This window comes from Hippocampus guttulatus, chromosome 8, assembly GCF_054856545.1.
Source record: "Hippocampus guttulatus isolate MCC_2025c chromosome 8, RoL_Hgut_1.0, whole genome shotgun sequence".
Lineage (NCBI taxonomy): Eukaryota > Metazoa > Chordata > Actinopteri > Syngnathiformes > Syngnathidae > Hippocampus > Hippocampus guttulatus.
In genome coordinates, this window is record NC_141268.1 from 11093051 (window position 1) to 11113162 (window position 20112).

At 42.4% G+C, this 20112-nt stretch overlaps 1 protein-coding gene across 1 annotated transcript; it reads left to right on the plus strand.

Moving 5' to 3' along the window:
- The first annotated feature begins 873 nt into the window (after positions 1–873).
- Positions 874–20071, plus strand: mmel1 (membrane metalloendopeptidase like 1). Its single transcript, XM_086117149.1, has 24 exons — positions 874–1130; positions 6300–6472; positions 7183–7230; positions 7964–8023; positions 8119–8280; positions 9279–9359; positions 9594–9689; positions 11325–11443; positions 11873–11938; positions 11998–12132; positions 12318–12407; positions 12959–13095; positions 13178–13271; positions 13349–13477; positions 13737–13835; positions 14894–14977; positions 15080–15183; positions 15271–15329; positions 15404–15523; positions 16288–16421; positions 16497–16562; positions 16652–16747; positions 16878–16954; positions 17634–20071. The coding sequence occupies exons 2-24, from the start codon at positions 6316–6318 to the stop codon at positions 17731–17733; spliced, it is 2313 nt and encodes a 770-aa protein (XP_085973275.1). The 5' UTR covers positions 874–1130; positions 6300–6315; the 3' UTR covers positions 17734–20071.
- The last annotated feature ends 41 nt before the right edge of the window (positions 20072–20112 follow it).

Here is a 20112-nt window from a genome sequence, read left to right on the forward strand (position 1 = left end):
GCTCAAACGCAAAGTCAACGTCAGTCAAAGCTAACTCCATGCAAACTTTGTGCTTGTAATAATCTTTGGAACTCATCCACATGTTACATTTGAATATATGATTTTTAGAAAATATCGGCAACATGTACTACTGTACGTGACAATAATGTGTATAAATATTAAGAAATTAAATTTCGATTTTTTAAATACCTTCTTATTTATTCATTTCAAATAAAAACAAACAAAAAAGTCTGAGTTTTCACAACTCCTCCCTCAGCTCATCTGAACTGCACTCACATGCGTTGTTCAACTTAAGGATAAAGAATATCTGGCCGTGAATACTGTTGAACTGTCTGTCTACGTGTGTTGCTGCTCGTTTGTATTCAATCTGTTGCGTTGTGTTTTAGCACCGAAAACATACGTGCTAATTAGCGTTAGCCTTAAGCTAAACGACGTGGTTGTTATAAATTGACAGCAATTTTCTTAGTTTTATGTTTCGGCTGAACTTCAACATGGACTGGCAACAAACAGCTTGAAGACTCTTTTTTGAAGAAGTGTTCACTATTTAAGTTGGCATCATGAAAAACTTATACGTGGAGTTACTCACGCCTCAAACACTACTGCCTTTAAAAAAAAACGTACACAATTGTTTATATGATATTGAAAATACATGTACATGTAGAAATACGTTGACATAACATTTACCAACAAATATTAACAATAAAAAACAAAACAAAAAAAGACGTCTATTTGAACTCACCTGGAGTTATGCAAACCCACACCTTCACACACACACACACGCACACACGCACACACACACGGTCCCAGCATTCTTCTTATCAGTAACACACCTTCTTCCCTCCCTCTCCCTCTCTCTCTCTCTCTCTGTCCGTCGCCTCCCTTGTCACCCCCCCGAGCGGCACACGGGCTCACAAGTGGATCTCACCCTCGAGCAAAACGCAGCACGGACTCATTTCTCCACGCACCAGCTCTGAGTGGATGCTCACTCAGCAGGGGTGTTTTGAGATATTAGCGCGCTGTGTGTGTATGTGCGCGTGTGTATGTGTATGACTGGGTGAGAGTGGGTGAGAGTGTGTGTGGTGCTGGGGGGAGGGGAGCGGCTCGCCCACCTTCACCATCCCCGTTCAAAGGTAAGCTGCCGTTCTTCGTTACCGGGGTGACCGCTAATAATGATGATAATGAGAGGAGTGTCACCGAGAGGTGGTTGGAAAAGTAAATATTAGGTGCTATTCTTTCATCTGGTCATTAAAAACATTTATTTATATTTGTGGCACTTTCTAAGATTCATGGCACCATTTTGACGAACACTAAGTGGTGAGCTTACTTCATGTCGGAGAATGGACAACTTTTAACCTTGAAATATGTTACTGTGACATACTGTAAGTCCACTCAAACATTTAAAAAAGGTCATTGTGCACACTTTTTCTTGTTTGGATTTGTAGAAATGATCCTAAAATGGGCAGTTGCTTTTGTTTATTTTTGCCTGAAATGTCACAAAGTGGTAGAAGTTGTTTGTAGTACATGCATCCAAGTCCTGAATGTATTTTGAACAATCTGTGTTGCCTTGCAAGTCACCAGGATCCTTTAAAAAAACACTCATTAAGAATGCAGATGAGTTTTTCATACAGTATATATGAACTGTATAAAATTACATGTGTGTGTGTGTAACACACACACACACACAAATATACACTTAGAGAGAGAGGGAGAGCCATGAGACATACTGTAGTCTCTCGAGCGTGTCCTGGGTCGTCCCCGGGGCCCAGAACACCTCACCAGAGAGACATCCAGGAGGCATTCTAATCAGATGCCCGAGCCACCTAATCTGGCTCCTCTCAATGTAGAGGAGCAGTGGCTCGACTCTGAGTCCCTCCCGAATGACCGAGCCTCTCACCCTATTACCAAGGGAGAGCCCGGACACCCAGCAGAGGAAACTCATTTCAGCTGCTTGTATCCGGGATCTTGTTCTTTGGGTTACGACCTGGAGAGGGCATTCCACCCTTTTCCAACAGAGAACCGTGGTCTCAGATTTGGGGGTGCTCATTTTCATCTCAACGGCTGTGCACTCACTTCTAGTGAGAGTTGGAGAGCACGGCTTTAAGACGTCAACAGAACCATCTGCAAAAAGCAGAAATGCAATACTGAGGACCAAACCAGACCCCCTCAACTCCTTGGCTGCACCAACCCTCACTGGAAGCAAATCCAACATACTGCAGGCAATGCCCACCAAATCCTGACATAGTGGTACAGGGAATGAACGGGCCATCTCAAGCGGTTTGGCACACCGTATTTGCAAAGCATCCCCCAAAGAACTCTCAAAGGGACACGGTTGAACGCCTTCTCCAAATCCACAAAACACATGTAGACTGGTTGGGTCTACATGTTCTTGGCACCCTCAAGAACCCTGCCGAGGGTGTAGAGCTGGTCCACTGTTCCACGGCCGGGACGAAAACCACACTGCTCCTCCTGAATCTGAGATTTAACATCTCAACGGACTCTTCTCTCCAGCATCCCTGAATAGACCTTACGAGAGAGGCTGAGGAGTGTGCTTTCTCTGTCGTTTAAACGCACCCTCCGCTCCCCCATCTTGAAAAGAAAGACTGCGGTGGCAGACCACCCCAGTCTGCCAATCCAGAGGCACTGTCCCTGATGTCCATGCGATGTTGCAGAGGCGCGTCAACCAGGACAGCTCCACGACATTCAGAGCCTTTGGGAACTCCAGACGGATCTCGTCCACCCCCAGTGCTCTGCCCCCAAGGAGATTTTTAACCACCTTGGGGACTTCAACCCCAGAGATAGGAGAGCCCACCTTGGCATAAATAAATAAATGCGCGCACACACACACACAAGTACCCGGTATCTATGTTCTATTATAGAATTATGTATGATCTATCAGCAGCAATAGAAATTACATTTGAAATATCGGACTCCATCACCCATCAATCATCCGAACCGCTTATCTTTCAAATGTACACAGCTAAACTGATAGATTTCTATGCAGAAGGTCAATTTAAGTGCTCCAACGTTTTTTTTTTAACACAGGTGCTGGGCATTAAAAACACAGCGTGACAGTATATTACACAAGGCCTCCATTTCATGCCTTTATAATGGCAGACAGAAGCGTCTCAATGCATTCTGATGGCTCTCTAGCAAGAGTGCCCTTCCGGCTCACTTTTCATTGCTAAATATGTGTCCATGAGTATACATGAGAAGGGCTGTCGAGGGGGATTGTGGGGTGAGGGCGCTAATGGCCTGGCACGGTGTGACCCTGTCATTTACTGTCAGGCCAAATGACAGGGGGCCGTGATGGAGAAACAGGTGGTGCACAATACAACAGAATCAATCAGCAGTGGCACACCGCTGATTGGCATTGTCCTTTCGTCCACCCCAGCCGCACATGCTTCTTTGCAAAATTGACTTCACGCGCTTAGAATTATGATGTATGCCAATGAACGCCATTGAAATAGGCTTATGGCTCAAAGCCTAATGCTAATGTGTGTATGTGTGTGTGTGTGCGTGCGTGTGAGAGTTTTAATGGTGAAATTATCCTTTGCCAAAACATTCAATTCGACTCAACTACTCAAAGCATATGGAGGGCAGTGATAAGTATGTCATGTTCTACATTGGGAGCATTTGTCTAACCATACTCTGAGAAAGGAACAAAAACTCTGTACTTACTCCAATGAGAAGTAATATAAAGTGAACTCAAGCGTTCCGGTCATGATGAAACTTGATTAACTGACCAGGGAGGCAATGCTTTAAAAAGTGACATTGTAGCTTCCATACGAGTAAAATGAAGTTATGGCTGAATGATATTGACAAATAATCTAATTGCAAAATGTTTTTTAAATCTCAATATTGCGATTGCGATTGAATATGCGATTATTTTTTTGATGGTCCTCTTCCCATGTGTGTTTTTTTTAAACAAGCAATAAATGAATCTATATTACAGTATACAATATTTGATTTATTATACATCAATGGGGCGGCATGGTGAGTGACTGTTTAGCACGTTTGCCTCACAGCGCAGAGGTGCAAGGTTTGATTCCGGCTCCGGCCTTCCTGCGTGGAGTTAACATGTTCTCCCTGTGCCTGCGTGGGTTTCCTCCCACATTCCAAAAACATGCATAGTAGATTAATGGAACACTCGAAATTGTCCCTCGCTGTGATTGTGAGCACGAATGGTTGTTTGTCTCTTTGTGCGCCGCGATTGGCTGGCAACCAGTTCAGGGTGTACCCTCACGCATACTGCGTGAAGACAGCTGGGATAGGCTCCAGCACGCCCGCGACCTTTGTGAGGATCAGCGGATTAGAAAATAGATGGATGGATATAGTTTAGGTACGATTTCTGCTCAAATAAAGGCAAATGAACCACAAGAATATGAAAGACTTAATAAACACTTTGACTTGCAGTCTTTTAGATGTTCATTACAACAATTTGAAGTGCGGCATGAACAAAAAATCAGTGTCATAAACTAGATTACAACAAGAATCCAAAAAAATCTATGGGTATATCACTTCAACTTTTCACGTTTCATAAAACAATGAGACATAAGCATCCGAAGCACTGAACACATCGAGACACTTCCTCACCCACCTTGGAACTGCATAACATCAATAGGATTCTAAAAAAAAAAAAAAAACATCAAGAACTCAATGAGGCTGTGGAATACAACTCTGGAGGCGTGAGGCAGATCCTGAACAGTCATCTGAATGGCGAGGCCATTAACACCTACGCCCTGCCAGTAATCAGATACCCCGCTGGGCTGGCATAATACCCTGGCCACTGGAAGACATGCAAGCCACTGATATCAAAACAAGAAAGCTCCTTTTAATGCATGGATGGTTGCACCCCACATCCAGCATCCTGAGGTACTGAGGTTAGACCCAAAGAGCAGAAAGAGGGATGGGGGGCGTGGACTAGTGAGCGTCATGGGCACCATCAGGAAACAACAAGCCTCCAAGAACACATCAAGATGATGGCCCCCGAGGGACAACCTGCTTTGGGAATAACTCAGGCTACGGAAGCCCAGTAAGGAGAAGGAGCCAGATGGACTGTCATGGAAAGACAAGCCTCTGCATGGCATGTAGGAATACAAAATTGCATGTATCACAGCAGGGTGTAAGATACTGGTGGACAAGGTATAGGAGCGGCATAAGCAGGTAGCAGGAATAGCGAACCGCAACATCTCTACCAAATATGGATCCAGACTGGTCAGACTCAGAAGACAACAGTCGCGATCGATGTAGAAATCCCAAATGATAGCAACATCCAGAAAAAGGAACACGAAAAGCTGAAGAAATACCAAGGACTGAAGGAAGAACTCGAGAAAATGTGGAGCGCATAGGAAACAGTGGGGCCACTGGTGAATGGGACTCTGGGGGCAGGAACCCCCAAGCTGGGTGGATGGCTTCAGCAGATACCAGGAACAACATCCGACATTTCTGTGCAGCAGAGCGCAATACTGGTATCGGCTAAGATCCTGCGCAGACCCCTCAAGCTCCCATCCTTTGGAGAGGACATGAACTTTAAAAAGATACTAACATAAAACTAGTCACCCCTTAATTGTGCCAGACTGACAGGGAATGTGAAAAGGAATGAAAAAGTGTGCCATGTACGGTACAGAGGTACCATCACTTAAAAACACCCCTACTTTGATTTTTTTTTGCTTCTTCAGAACTTTGACATTGCCATGATAATGAACGTTTAAACAACTGATATTTGCACACAGACGGTTTAGCAACACATGCAGACAGATAACATTTAGAGGAATTGGATGTATTATTCATGAGTTGTGAAACTGATTACCGTAATATTCCTCTGTCCAATTTAAAACCCAAGTTTAAGACTGCCGGCACGTCAACAGGGTGGTATCTACAAAAGCCACTGGGAGCAAGCTGCATAACTTCTGTTTTCTTTGCATTTAAATTCAAGTCAAACCCAGTTCCGTCCAGGCCTTGATTTGCTCTAGGCAGGACAAAAGTGACCTTAAGGATAAAGCGTTCTTTCTGCTCGGCCGGACATAGATCTGACTGTCTCGGTGAACGCTAGATCACAGCAAAAAAACAATCATGCTTGAAATATGTGACACACCAATTGAATGTGACATTTACGATTTGAAAGAAAGTACGAGTGAGTGTTATGCATGGATGTCTGGAAGCAAACTTCATGAACCCAAGTAATATTTGTCTGACAGATGTTTGTAAACCGTTTTGTTTGTGAGCAGAGGATCCACTAAGAGGTTCTCACCTCAAATGCTCCATGCTTTTTCCTTTTTTTTTTTTTTTTTTTTTTACAGAGACTACAGTTAGAGAATGGGCAAATCAGAAAGCCAAATGGACATCATGGAGAAATCCAGTAAACCTGGCAAACGTGGCTGGACGGTGGCAGAAATCGGTCTATCTGTGCTCCTGCTGCTGGTCAGCTGTGCCCTGGCCGGCCTGGTGGTCCTCTACACATCCGCGTTGAAAGGTACCGATAATACGTCACATCTTTCGCTCTAACTTATTGCTTGGAAAAGTGTATGTGTGAGAGAGAGAGAGAGAGAGAAAGTGAGGGAAAGAGAGATTTCAAAACAACAAATAGGTATTCCTCCCCTCTGCATAAAATACTTGAAATAAAATAAATAGAAGTAGTTCCAAAAAAAAAATTTTCCAAAAAAAAAAAAAATAGATATAGCTTTTCAGGGAGTAACTGTTTCAATTAATTAAATTGATGGTAAATGTGTTTTAACATACAGCCGAAAATTTGATAGAAAGGTAGTAGGTACTCTTGCATTCATTTTGAAATGAGTCACGACTCTGTATTAATCACAAGAAGCACTTCATGGTCAAATTGTGTATAACGTTACAGGTGCATACAATATTAGATATAATTTGTAGTATGTACAGTATCTCAGTTCAGAGAGGGCAGAATGAGCGTGACCACAATAACGTTGATCAGACAAAAATACACCATGTTCATTTCATGTTTGCCCAAAATATGAGTTCATAAACTTTCCTTCATTGAACTCGTTCAGGTACAACACTATAGTTCATGTAAATAGCTTGAGAACCACTGGTGAAAAAAACAAAACAAAAACAAAAGCTACCATACTAATTATGTGCAATCCTCACTTTGAGAATTTTAAAGAGTTGTGCTTGTGACATTCTCACCAATTTTTTTTTAAATCCCCCTTCCAGAACAATCTCAGCATTCGAGCGTGTCGCGGAGCTCAGCAGACATGGGAGGTGAGCGACTGTAAAGCCCAGACAGTGTGGGATAAGTGCTATCACACGGGGAAGCGCCACCGCGCTAAATACTCTAAAGTCTCATTGCTGCAAAGTCAGCAGCGCGGCACAAAAGTCAGTGCTGACGCACCAGAGTCCACTGTGCCGCCAATACTTCGCAAATGCTTTCCACAAGCAGTCTATGACTTCACTCAGTGTTCCTTTTGGTCAAACTGCATTCACTACTTTAAGGGAGATATTTTGTGTGATTTTTTTTCGTTTTTTTTTTTTAAAGAGGACATATTACGTGAAATAGATTCTCAGGGGATTGAATTAATTGCAACTGGACAGCTGTGTTTTTCTTAGAAGACATTTCACCTCTCATCCAAGGAGGCTGCATCAGTTTGTGGTACAAGAATTGGTTAGGCCAGCATCAACCTAAGATGGGATTGGTTGGAGGGACACCCCAAACACTCGTTGTGTCATTTTTTTGGGAGGGGGAATGCAAAATGAGAGTCAAGAAGATGCCTTGAAGAGAGACTGTCACCAAATAATAGCATAAAAGCCATTCGAAAGTCATTTTGACATATTATGCCCTCTTTCAATGAAAGCTTAACACTGTACTTTCAGACCCCCCCCCCCCACACACACACATTATTAATTTGAATCTCGCCGAAAGTAAATATTTTTGTTTTAAGGCAAACTGGTACAAGGTTTGACCTTCCAAGGTAGCAAGTTCATTGTCTCCCCCCAGGTCAGCTGCGTCACTCCAAACTCGACACCGTGTGCACAACTGCAGACTGCGTTACAGCAGGTGAGGCCTTCAAAAATTAAAAGCATGTCATACAAATAAGTCTTATTCCGACACCCCCCGCCCCCGCCTGCAATCGTCCTGTGTTCCCACCAAAGCGTCGCGGCTCCTGCAGAACATGGATGCGTCGGTGAAGCCCTGCGATAACTTCTACCAGTACGCCTGCGGGGGCTGGCTGGAGCGCCACGTCATCCCCGAGACCAGCTCGCGTCACAGTGTCTTTGACATCCTCAGGGACAAACTGGAGATTGTGCTCAAAGGTCAGGTTGTGGCCCTTCATTGGTTCGAGCAGAGATTGCCAAACCACGGGATTGCGCCATGGTCCTCAAGTGAGAGATTTTATTAAAGAGCAGACTTTTCTGAGGCTCTGTGGGTGTGAGGAGCTGCGTGATAAAATGGGATAACATTTTTGGAAAAAGCTGGGTTGGTGGTCTAAACTTGAGCAGGAGACAGTAAACGGTTGTCTTTTTTTTTTTTTTTTTAACAAATTTTAATTCCTGACAGTGAATTAAATCCTAATCGAAAAACAGAAATCATTTAGAATGTTTAAAATTCGATGATATATAGTAAAATCATATGAATGAATACATGGAATTTGTAAATATGTACAGACTGTGCAAAGAGTATAGGTCGTCCAGTTTATCTCCAAATGAACTAAAGTGTGTTAATTTTTTTTTATTAGACTTAGTAATTTCTTAAAAAATACAAATATCATATTGACTCTTGGAAATATAATCATTGTTCTGTCCTGTTTTTAAAAATTATGAACAATGTGTTAAACAATCTCATTGAATCACTGCTCTGCACATACATATTTTTAAATATGTAGTTTTCATTCCATTAAATTTGATTACCGGTACATTTAGCTCTGTTTAATTTTGAAGAAAAAAAAGATAAATAATTTATTTCATAGAGTTGTTTTACATACTGTATATTTTGCATTTTTAAAGGAATCAAGTCACACTGCATCACTGCCTTGCATTAAAATTTAAAAAAGAATAATAAAATGCATATAAATATTAAAACTATGCCCCCCAAAAAAGACCAAAAGGATCATTTTCTAAAGAAACAAATTATTTCAAATAACTGCTCTATATTAAATATTTGTAGTTTGTAGTTGTAGCTTTTTTTGGGGGGGGGGGGTTCTTCTTGCATTAAACAAATCACCTCTGAATTAAATATAACGCCGATGCCAATGGTGATTGTTACTTCCCACGAAGACAAAGCCGGTGACCGTATGTTGTCGCCTGCCTTTCAGGTGCTTTGGAGACGCAGAGCGAACAAGACAGAGATGCCATCAAGAAAGCCAAAATCCTTTACAGCTCCTGCTTGAATGAGAGTAAGCTCATCAGTCGTCTACATCTAAAAAATAGAAAGTGATTTTATTCCAGCAAGTAATCGGATGAAGCTTCTAGGGTTGAAAACTTCAATATTTGTATCAATAAAATCATCCTGATTATGATGACTGAAACTTGAAAGAGATCTGAGATGGAGGTCGTTTTAAAGAAAATATGTTGGGGACAGGTGGACCTGTGCAGGTGTCCCTAATGTTGTGACCGCTTGATTTATTTAGGCCTCATCGAGCAACGCGATTCTCAGCCCCTCCTGAGGCTCATCGACACTATTGGCGACTGGCCTGTGACTTCTGATGACTGGAATGCCACCTCTGGTAAAAACAAAATGTCCAATTAGCTGACTGGAATATCATTTTGTGATTAAGAATGACTTTGTTGCAAAGAAGGCATGTTGCTATAAAAATGATAAAATAGTTAAAACTGAACCTGTGCTCTGTATTAAATGGAAAAATGTGTTCATGAGTTCTTTACAAAAAACAAAAATAATTACTGGTCTGTATTTAATGGAAAAACCCTTTTTTCCTTAGAAAATGAAAACATATTTCATATTGATTGACTTCTCAGAATTTAATTTCAAATGTGAAATTATAATATAAATTATTGTTGTTTTGTGTTTTTTGTTATTGTAAAGTGTCCTTGGGTGTCTTGAAAGGCGCTTATAAATAAAATGTATTATTATTATTATTATTATTATAATACATAAATAAAATCAAAAAACACTATATTGAAAGACTGATCCGTGTTAAATTTTTATATATATTTTAAATGAAGCAACTCACATTGAATCATAATCAAAATATTTTCGTGACTTTTTTTTCCCTTTCTTTTTTGACATTTTGATTAAACCGATTAAAGTGCAATTTAATCAAATCAATTTAATCAACTCAAATCAATCCATCCATTTTGTAAACCATTTAGCCTTATTTGGGTCACATTTGGGGAAACCCACAGGCAGTGGCGGTTCTGGGGGGCGGGGGGGCCAACGGGGGCCAGTGCCCCTGTAGCACCGATTCTGGCCCCCCCTGTGGCCCCCCCTCCGAGCGCAGATTACGCAGTCGTGCCGAGTCGCCGACGCGAAAGGTGGAACCAAAGTGCGTGATTTAACATTCTAGACGGACCCTTTAGTGCGCTGCGCCATTTAAAAATGAGCGGGAAAATGAGAAGCAGTCCGCAGAGAAGGAAATTACCACGACACGAGTGCTATTTGCGTGTGTGTGCGTGTGCGCGCGCGTGTCTGTGTGTGAGTGTGTGTGTGTGTGTGCGCGTGTTTGTATGTGTGTGTGTGTGTGTGTGCGCGCGCGCGTGTTTGTGTGTGTGTAACTTTTTTAGTCTCCCTTTTTATTTTAATTTTTATTTAACAGGATCAATATATAAGACATTGCCTTTTAAAATTTGGATAATTATATGCATGTAAAACATCTAGCTTCAGTGTATTTGCAATTTTTGTCCCCGGCAGGCTGGTACCATATCATCCCCTGGCTTGAATATTCTCAACAGACGTATTGTTACGCTTGCAGACATTTTAGCCCTCCTAATACTGTTTTTTTCTCATCACTGTAATGTTATGACTACAATTTCAAAGTCTGAAGAAATAAAAAGTCAAATAAGATTTCGAATCTGTCTTTTTAGCCCTGGGTTGAATGTGACCCCCCATCAAAACCCCTGGCCCCAGCCCGGCCCCCTCAGTGAAATTGATCCAGAACCGCCCCTGCCCACAGGACGTCCTGTGTAGAAATTTGGACCCTGAATCTTAAGAACTGTGTGGCGGATGTGCTAATCCCTAGTACACCATGCTGCCTTAAACTGCAAAATATTATTTTTAATTATCTGATACTCGCACGGTCCAAATCATCCGTACTTAATCTATGATCTTATTCTTGTCATTTTTATGGAACCTTGATAGAAATGTGAGCGCTGTATGGGTTATACTATATTTGATTTTACTGCAGAAGAAGAATGGAACCTCGAGGACACTCTGGCCACAATGACATCTCGCTTTCACAAGAAGGCGCTATTGGACATGTACGTGTGGACCGACGACCGGGATTCTCGGCGCCATATTGTTTACGTAAGATCGACATCCCTTTATCATCGACATGTATTCGGTCACTTCATGATGCCAATTTCCTTAGAAGTGAGTCAAAAGTAAACCAACCTACTGTTTAAAGAAGATTATTGTGCATATTATACCACGCCCCAAAATTCAGACCGTTCTCAGGTGTATTAAACACTTTCCCACTTGTCACACTCTCGTAGAAATCACTTTTTTTGGAGGGGTGGCGGGGGGGGGGGGGGGTCTGTCTCATGTACAGTCTGTTTTTTAACATGACCTTTATATGCATTCTTTATTTGAAATAAGGTTTTTTTTCATGAAAGAAGACTTTTCTGACACATCAACTACTTTCAATGTTATTTTAACATTTTGAATCTAGAAAAAAGGAAAGTCACTGTAACATTATGTTATGGTATATAAAAGTATATCATTTATTTTGTTTAGATTGACCAGCCAGGACTTGGGATGCCTTCAAGAGATTATTATTTCAATGATGGAAACTACAAAAAGGTGAGGCACGAAAGAGCAACAGCATACACATTGTCATTACCTTACAAATGTCACCGTAGGTTCGAGAGGCCTACCTCCACTTCATGGTGGCCATCGCCAAGATGACACGGGAGGACAGGAACCTGACACAGGACGATGAACGCGTGTGGGAGGAAATGATGCAAGTGTTGGACCTGGAGACGGACATTGCCAACGTGAGTGCGACGATAAACGCGAAAGGGGAAGCGCTTTCATACCTCTGGAGAGCAGGAATGGATAAATAATAAAATCGACTCATACGCACCGTTACATTTTCAGGTGGAACAACAAGCTGTAAACATTTCATGGCACATGTTTGGCAGCGTTTGTACAATGACACCGATGATTTCCCTCCATCCAGGCCACGTTGCCGGCTGAGGAACGCCAGGATGTCACTGTACTTTACAACAAGATGACGCTGAACGAGCTGCAGAGCACATTCAGCTTTAACGTGAGTGAGGACTGTGGGTCTGGCTCCGGAGATAACACACAGGACGGCGAGAAGCAGTTGATTACAATGCTTCGCTTGGACAAAAGAAAGTAATTAACACGAATGTTGCGATGGGAATTGTCGACAGCGGGCTGCTACACGTGATTAGATAATCATGTCTTTGTCTTGAGAGTTGCTGAAACAGCCCGCGGCTCATTTTCCAATGTTTGTTTTGTCACTGACAACAATTAGATGTCACGGTCATGAGGCCGCGTGACAGCAGCTGCCGTTCGTCCGATGACTTTATATGCTGGATTCATCATGTCAGTTGCGTTCGATCGCTGTATGTAACCTCTCATCCTGTTGCCAGAAAATGTTCGCAAATTAGCATTGCCCATTTGTGCCTTTTCTAACTTTCCAGCGAGCTACTGGAAGAATTTGAGGCTTTTGTATTTCCGATGCCTAAAATGCATTCTCACCAGAATTTTTTGGTTTCTGTTGAAGCCTCTAAAAGGCGATTTATTAATCAGAAGACTAGGACTAATTAAAAGAAACCTCTTGTTGCATTTCAGGGGTTTAATTGGAGACGGTTTATTCAAGGCGTGCTATCCAGCGTGTCTCTCGATGTGGAGTTGGAAGAAGAAGTGGTGATCTACGGCTCGCCTTACCTGGACAAGATGAACGAAGTCCTCGCCAGACATAGCGTTCGGTCAGCAAAAGGCACTCGTGCAAAGAAAAAAAACAACAAAGAAAGTGAAACACACCAATATAGTAACGCTTCATCTGTGCAGAACTATGCAGAACTATCTCACCTGGCAGCTGGTCATTGACAGAGTTAACAGCTTGAGTCGTCGTTTCAAAGACGCCAGGGCCCGTTACAGGAAGGTAGACTCCGACGCAACAAAAAGCTCAGTTAGTGAATGACAAAGTTTCCGCTAATTTCACATTTGTGTGCGTTTCAGACTCTGTATGGAACAACAGTGGAGGATGCCTGGTGGCGAGAATGTGTTCGTTACGTCCAGAGCAGCATGGAGAATGCCGTCGGAGCGCTGTACGTACGTGAGACTTTTGCCGGAGAAAGCAAACGAATGGTGAGGAACGTCTCATTTTCTCCCCTGATGCCAAATTTACATTGGAAACAACAGAGAGAAACAATTTAGATGAGGACCACCGGAAGGAGTTTCCACTACCCATCCATACTTTTCAAACCCGCTTATCCCGTTCAGGGTCACGGAGCACTTAAGCATATCACAGTTGATTCGGGGCAAAAAGCGGACGACACCCTGGGCTGGTCGTCAATCAATTACAGGGCGTGTTGTCACTATCATCCTGGTTTGTTCATGTTCTTAGGTCAGCGATCTCATCGGGAAGATCCAGACAGCGTATGTAGAAACACTGGAGGAGCTAAGTTGGATGGATGCACCTTCCAAGGAGAAGGCCAGAGAGAAGGTAGTCTTCATCTGTTCATCCATCCAGGCATTAGCCTGCGCTCATGTGAGTCTTGGTCATGCGGGAGCCGTCCAAGCAGGGAGTGTTCCCTGTCTCTGGATGCCTCCTTAACCTTCATTGGACCTCAAGGCAATACAAGCCCCTCTTAGCCTCTACTAAGTCTGCTCTGAGGTGTCCTCTTGTTTGGGTATTCCATGGAATACCATCAACACGGAAGCGGAAAATTTTAAACTGGAATAAGGCCTCTTCCAAATGAGTGTAAAAATCGGATGGGTATCGGATACAGTGTGTGCCAATGCAAGCACAGTGACTTATCCTGTCCATGTGAGATTGATGGACAGTAAATCTTTGTTTATCGCGGGGGTTATGTTCTAAAACAAAACCCGTGATCAGCGAAATCCGTGAGGGAGTGATCTTTATTTTTCAGAATTGTTAGGTATACAATTTAATACTGTTTGCAATGAAACCAAAGATTAAACATTTTTTCAGGCCCAAACATCTTGCAAAATATCTGACAGTTTTTAGAAATACCGTAGAAAACGTTTCATCGACATTGTGGGTTTTGTCATGGAGAAAATTGGCAAGCTGAACAGCGATGAGGCGCGGACACTGTTGACATTAGTCTACAGTCCACAGTCAGGATGCAGAACACTGTTATTAAAAATAAATTAATAAATATAATTTTTAAACATCTAAAAACATTTTTTTTAAAAAAGCAACAAAAAAATTCGGTGAAACAGCAAAACTGTGAAAGATGAACCGTGTTATAGTGAGGGACTGCTGTAATCGATACATAGGTTGGTGGCGAATACACACCTGTGTCTGCCCAAATGAGACACACAAAAACAACAACATTGGGGTATTGTCATGTGTTGATTTACAGCCATGTCAGATATGTGTCATTTCAAATACCGTGTACTGAACAAGAAAATATATATTTTTTAAAACAGCCCCCCTCCCCACCCAAATAGAGTACATATTGTACAACTCATTGACTATGACTGCATGCATGCAGATGTTGAAAATTTTCAGCCTAATTGTGGTGTTATCTCCTGCAGGCCATGGCCATCAAAGAGCATATTGGCTATCCGGATCACATTCTGCAGAAGAGTAACCAGAAGCTGGACCAAGAGTATGCTCACGTAAGAATACAGACACTGTGTGTTAATGGAGAAAATAACTAATGAGACAGAGAGACAGAGAGATGCTTGCATCCACTGATTTGTACTGCTTTCCTCATTCAGTTGAATTTTAGCGAGGAACACTACTTTGAGAACATTCTGGAGAACCTCAAGTCTGAAGCCCACAAGAGTCTGAAAAAGCTCAGAGAGCCAGTGGATCCCAACTTGTAAGTTAACACTCAATGAAAGATGAAAGCTCAAGTATGTTGTCTGGAGAAATACTTGATGAGAGAATTCCAAACATTCCTTCTCAGGTGGATCATCGGACCGGCCGTGGTGAATGCTTTTTACTCTCCCAACAGAAACCAGATCGGTAAGATCTTTCATGATGATGGCTTTGAATAGCGTCTTCAGTTCGGCTCATGTGCACCTTCATGTGCTTGCCAGTGTTTCCCGCAGGCATCCTGCAGCCACCTTTCTTCAGTAAAAATCAACAGCAGGCTCTGAACTTTGGTGGAATTGGAATGATCATCGGCCACGAGATCACACACGGATTCGATGACAACGGTAAGGCTTGCTAAATGGCGGCTACTTTAAATGCAGAAATGCCGCGAAAACATGTTGCTATCTCTTACTACTATTAAAAATATGTGGCAACCAAAGGGCTTGTATGGCAGCAGAGAAACTCGCACTGTTGCCTCCGAGCAATAACATACCCCATTTTGATTCTGCCATGGATCGCTCTGAGCACCGCACGTTGAGACCTTTGAAGTACTCCAGTTTAGTGTGCGGAATCCAGATTTCCATGGGGACAGCAATTTACTCTGGTTAAATCAGGTTTTTCTCAGAATACTCCAGTTTTCTCTGTGCGCTCCAGATTTGTTTGGGTAGCCCAGTTTTCTTCAGGAACTCACAGTTTTCTCCTTGTTTTGTCTGAAGAATCTATTTGTATGCGTCAACTCCGGGTTTCCTGGGTTCGTTTGGGGTTCTCTCTGAACTGCAGTTTTTGCCATGTAGTCTAGTTTTCACTGGCAAGTCAAGGGGTTAAAATAGTCCACTTTTTATCAGTGGACTCGAGATTTCTTTGGGTACTCCCGCTCTTTCGGTGTACTTCAAGTTTCCTTGGGTTATGGGTATTCCATTTTTAGCCGGTATTCTGTCACCCCCCTCCCCCGCCCCAAGTACTTAGGTCTACAGCCACTTTTTGCTTGCGGGTCAAAATGTCATTGTGTTTTGTACATGTGACAAAAGGAAATAATCTAGATCTGAGGATAGCACCAGCTCAAGATGTACTTGAATTAACGTACCGTACTTGTTTTTTTCCATGACAGGGCGTAGTTTCGACAAGGACGGCAACATGCTCAACTGGTGGAGTAATTACTCTGCGGAGCATTTCAAGGAGCAGTCACAGTGCATGGTGCAGCAGTACGGCAAGTTCAACTGGAAGCTCGCGGGTGGACAAAATGTCAGGCTTGCTCATGACTATAGATCAACGGCATCGGGGATGCGTTTGTGTGCATTCATGGACTTGTCATTGTAGGTAAGCGGAATCAGCACTTTAGGGGAAAACATTGCAGATAACGGAGGGGTTCGGCAAGCCTACAAGGTGGGCTGTGACATGAGTAGATCACCGCGTGATTTCGAGGCACACAAGACATGCGAGATGTGTTGTGAAAATTGACGATTTGCTTACAGGCTTACCTGAAGTGGGTGGAAACAGAAGGAGAAGAGCCTCGTTTGCCCGGTTTAGACATGGATCACAAGCAGCTGTTCTTTCTTAACTTTGCCCAAGTAAGCAAAGAAAACAAGGATACATGATATTTTGGAGGTGCACCAAGAATCTGAGGCATTTAGCGGAGGATTGGTACTTTTGGACAAAAGGCCCATTCACGACGCGAAATGATCACTTTACTTCATTCAGGTTTGGTGCGGTGCCTATCGGCCGGAATATGCCAGCCAGTCCATCAAGACGGACTCTCACAGTCCGTTGGAATACAGGTGAGACGTACAGTACATGCCACCATTGTTAAATAATTTATAGCTGGCCACAAAGTAAGTCAAGTCAGTATTAGAAATCAAAGAGTTGTCGGTTGTGTCGTTTGTCAGGAATGAAGCTTTGTCAAATGGTCAAGGTCAGGGGTCATAGGAAGGTCGCTAGATGGTATGCTGAAAGAGTGGTTGGCGTTGTTTCGGCACAGCAAGAAGATCCCTAGTTCGATTCATCCATCCATCGATCCATTTTCTGATCCGCTTGTCCTCACAAGGGCCGCGGGGCATGCTGGAACCTGTCTTTGGGCAGGAACCGGGGTACACCCTGAACTGGTTGCCAGGAAATCGCAGGGCACACAAAGATGAACGACCATTCAGCTCACAATCACACCTTGGGACAATTTAGAGTGCTCCATGAACCTACCATGACAGTTAAGGAATGTGGGAGGAAACCGGAGTACTCGGAGAAAACCCACGCAGGCACTAGGAGAACATGCAGATTCCACACAGGAGGGCCGGAATCGAACCCTGCACCTCTGTGCTTGAAGGCCAACACGCTAACCAGTCGACCACTGGGCTGCCCTAGTTCGATTCAGTTTTTCATTTTCTTAGTGGAGTTTACATGGTCTTCCCATGCTTATATTGCTTATATTGCAAACTCATCTTGATGTTTTTTTTTTCTCCTTAGGGTTCTCGGTTCGCTGCAGAATTTTGAAGCTTTCTCAAAAGCGTTCCAGTGCCAGAAAGGCAGTCCAATGAACCCAGAGCAAAAGTGCCGCGTCTGGTAGAAAGTTTTACATTTTGTTTTGTCATATTTCCTGTGACGGGGGGCTGAAAGGAGACACTGTCTTCATGCTGACTGTCCTGCAAAAGGCTCATTTATTTGAGGTGACACCATGTACTGAGGTCACTGTTCTCATATTTGCAACCGGTGACATTGTGGATTCGTTTCATGGCTTGAAGGTCAACTCATGAGGCAACGCTAACATTTTGTGTCAAGCATTTTCTTCTGGGAATGGTCCACGCAAATCTGGAGAGCAGATCTTTGTGATTAATGTTTTCATTTGAGCGCTGCGGAGTAAATCACGGCGCGCACTCGCAAAAGTAATGGAAACATCAGCGGCGACAAGAGAATTAGTTCCGCCCAGTGAGTTTGCCTAAGTGCAGCAAATTACCTGAGAGACTTAAGACTTCAGTCTTTGCAGCTTTTACCACAAATTAACATTCAAAGTGAGCTGCAGCTTTTAACGATAAGTCAGCAAATATTTCAACTCTGGCTTTTCGGAAGCTTTCCGAGTGCCTCAGACATACTTCAACTTTAGGGAGTAATTGTAGTGAATCGAAAGTTCGAAGAACCTGTCTGAGCCATGATTGGTGTGAATTTTAATTGATGGGTTGAGAGAAAAAAAATCAATTACAATGGTTAACAGTACAACTCATCAAACATTTTCATACAGCACAAGTACCCGTTTTATGTAGTTAATTGTCAATTGTAAGGTAAAAACAATCACTGCTTAAAATCAAGGTAGCAAACAGAATTTCCGGCTTGGCTTATCATAACCGATTCACCACAAAAAAAAATGTCAAACAAAACCTAATTTTGTTACGATTGGGAGCAGGGCGTTGTGGATTTCTTGACTAACTTGTGCTTTTAGTCAAATGTTGAGTCGTCTGTGCATGGAACTGTCGACTTCTAAGAGTCTGTTGTGTATTCAGGTTTGGTAGCTGACTACTTTTTAAATTGTAAAACACCGATTGTAGCTAAGATGTTGTAAAAAACAAACAAACAAAAAAACCCCCAACAACTACTACTACTACTACAACAACAACAGCAAACAACAACTCTTGAGCTAGTTATCGCGAGGATGGCTTTTGGCGATAAATTCCCTCCCTGCTGTCATTAACATTTCCCTCGTCGCTTATTAATCGTTGATTCACATCAAAAAACATCAACTACAAAGGACAACAAAAACAACTGCCTACTATTATAAAAATGGTGTCACAAAAGACACCTGAACTGTACCAATGTATAAAAAAAGTGCTTTATTTGCTATCGATTTTAAGTACCGCTTTTGGGGATAAAGTCCGTTTGTCGTCATTACCATTTTCTTTGTTGGCTTATCATCGCTAATTCCCAGAGAAATGTCAAAGCAGCATAAGAAAATAAAGCAGACTATGACTTTGTCTTGTTTAGTCATGTTTTTGTTAGAACTGGGATTGGGGATTTCAAGATTCTACTTTCTAATCATCCGTGTATCCACTGTATTAAAATATATAATCCTAATAATAATGGCAGTGTTTTTGAAGCACCGTTAGCATCTTCTCTCTGCTTCCACTACTGCATATGAGACGACAAGGCTACATTTGTCAAATTAGTACAACAACACTAAGCTAATACTGGACTCTTTGCCTTTCGGACACAAGCAATTACACATGATGGGTGGACTGATCAGGCACAAGCCAGCAGATGACGCTCATATTGATATAATAGAGATGAAAGGACCCCGGGGCCTTGTGACTGCCAATAAGAACCTGGACGAATGGCGCTGGGACTGTTATTTTCTATCTTTATTACCAAGTAATGGAAGGAGAATCAAAGCTGAGCAGAGGAGGAGGGGTGAGAGCGTGTAGAGTGGGGTGATCAATGTTGCTTCTGTGCTACAGAGAGCTTGCAAGCAACAAAGAAAGAAAGAAAGAAGAATGACATTCAGGATGCCTTGTGACTGTTTAATCTGAATGTGCTCTATTCTACAATATAGGTAGTAGATATAAATAGGTGTTACTGTATTTGTTTGATGTTCTATACAGCATCACTTACATAGAGACACATCAGGTTATATCCATATGGTGAAAGTGTGTTGTTAGGACCAGCCAAGTACCGGTACTTTTTTTTTTTTTTTTTTTGCTATATTAACACACAATATATATCCAACGGAACTATATCTGAAAATGTAAGAGGAATTTATTTATCTATTTATGAGATTGCATTGTTGCTTTGCCAGATAGAAAAAGCTGTCATAAAATCATGAATGCTCGTGCTGTTGATTTGATTTCTACAACGACTGCTATTTTTGTGATGCTAATCTGTAACAATTGCCATTAAAGTGAATGTCCCAACAAAATGAATTCAGTGTGCCGGATTATTACGAGCGTGATCACGTGAAGGC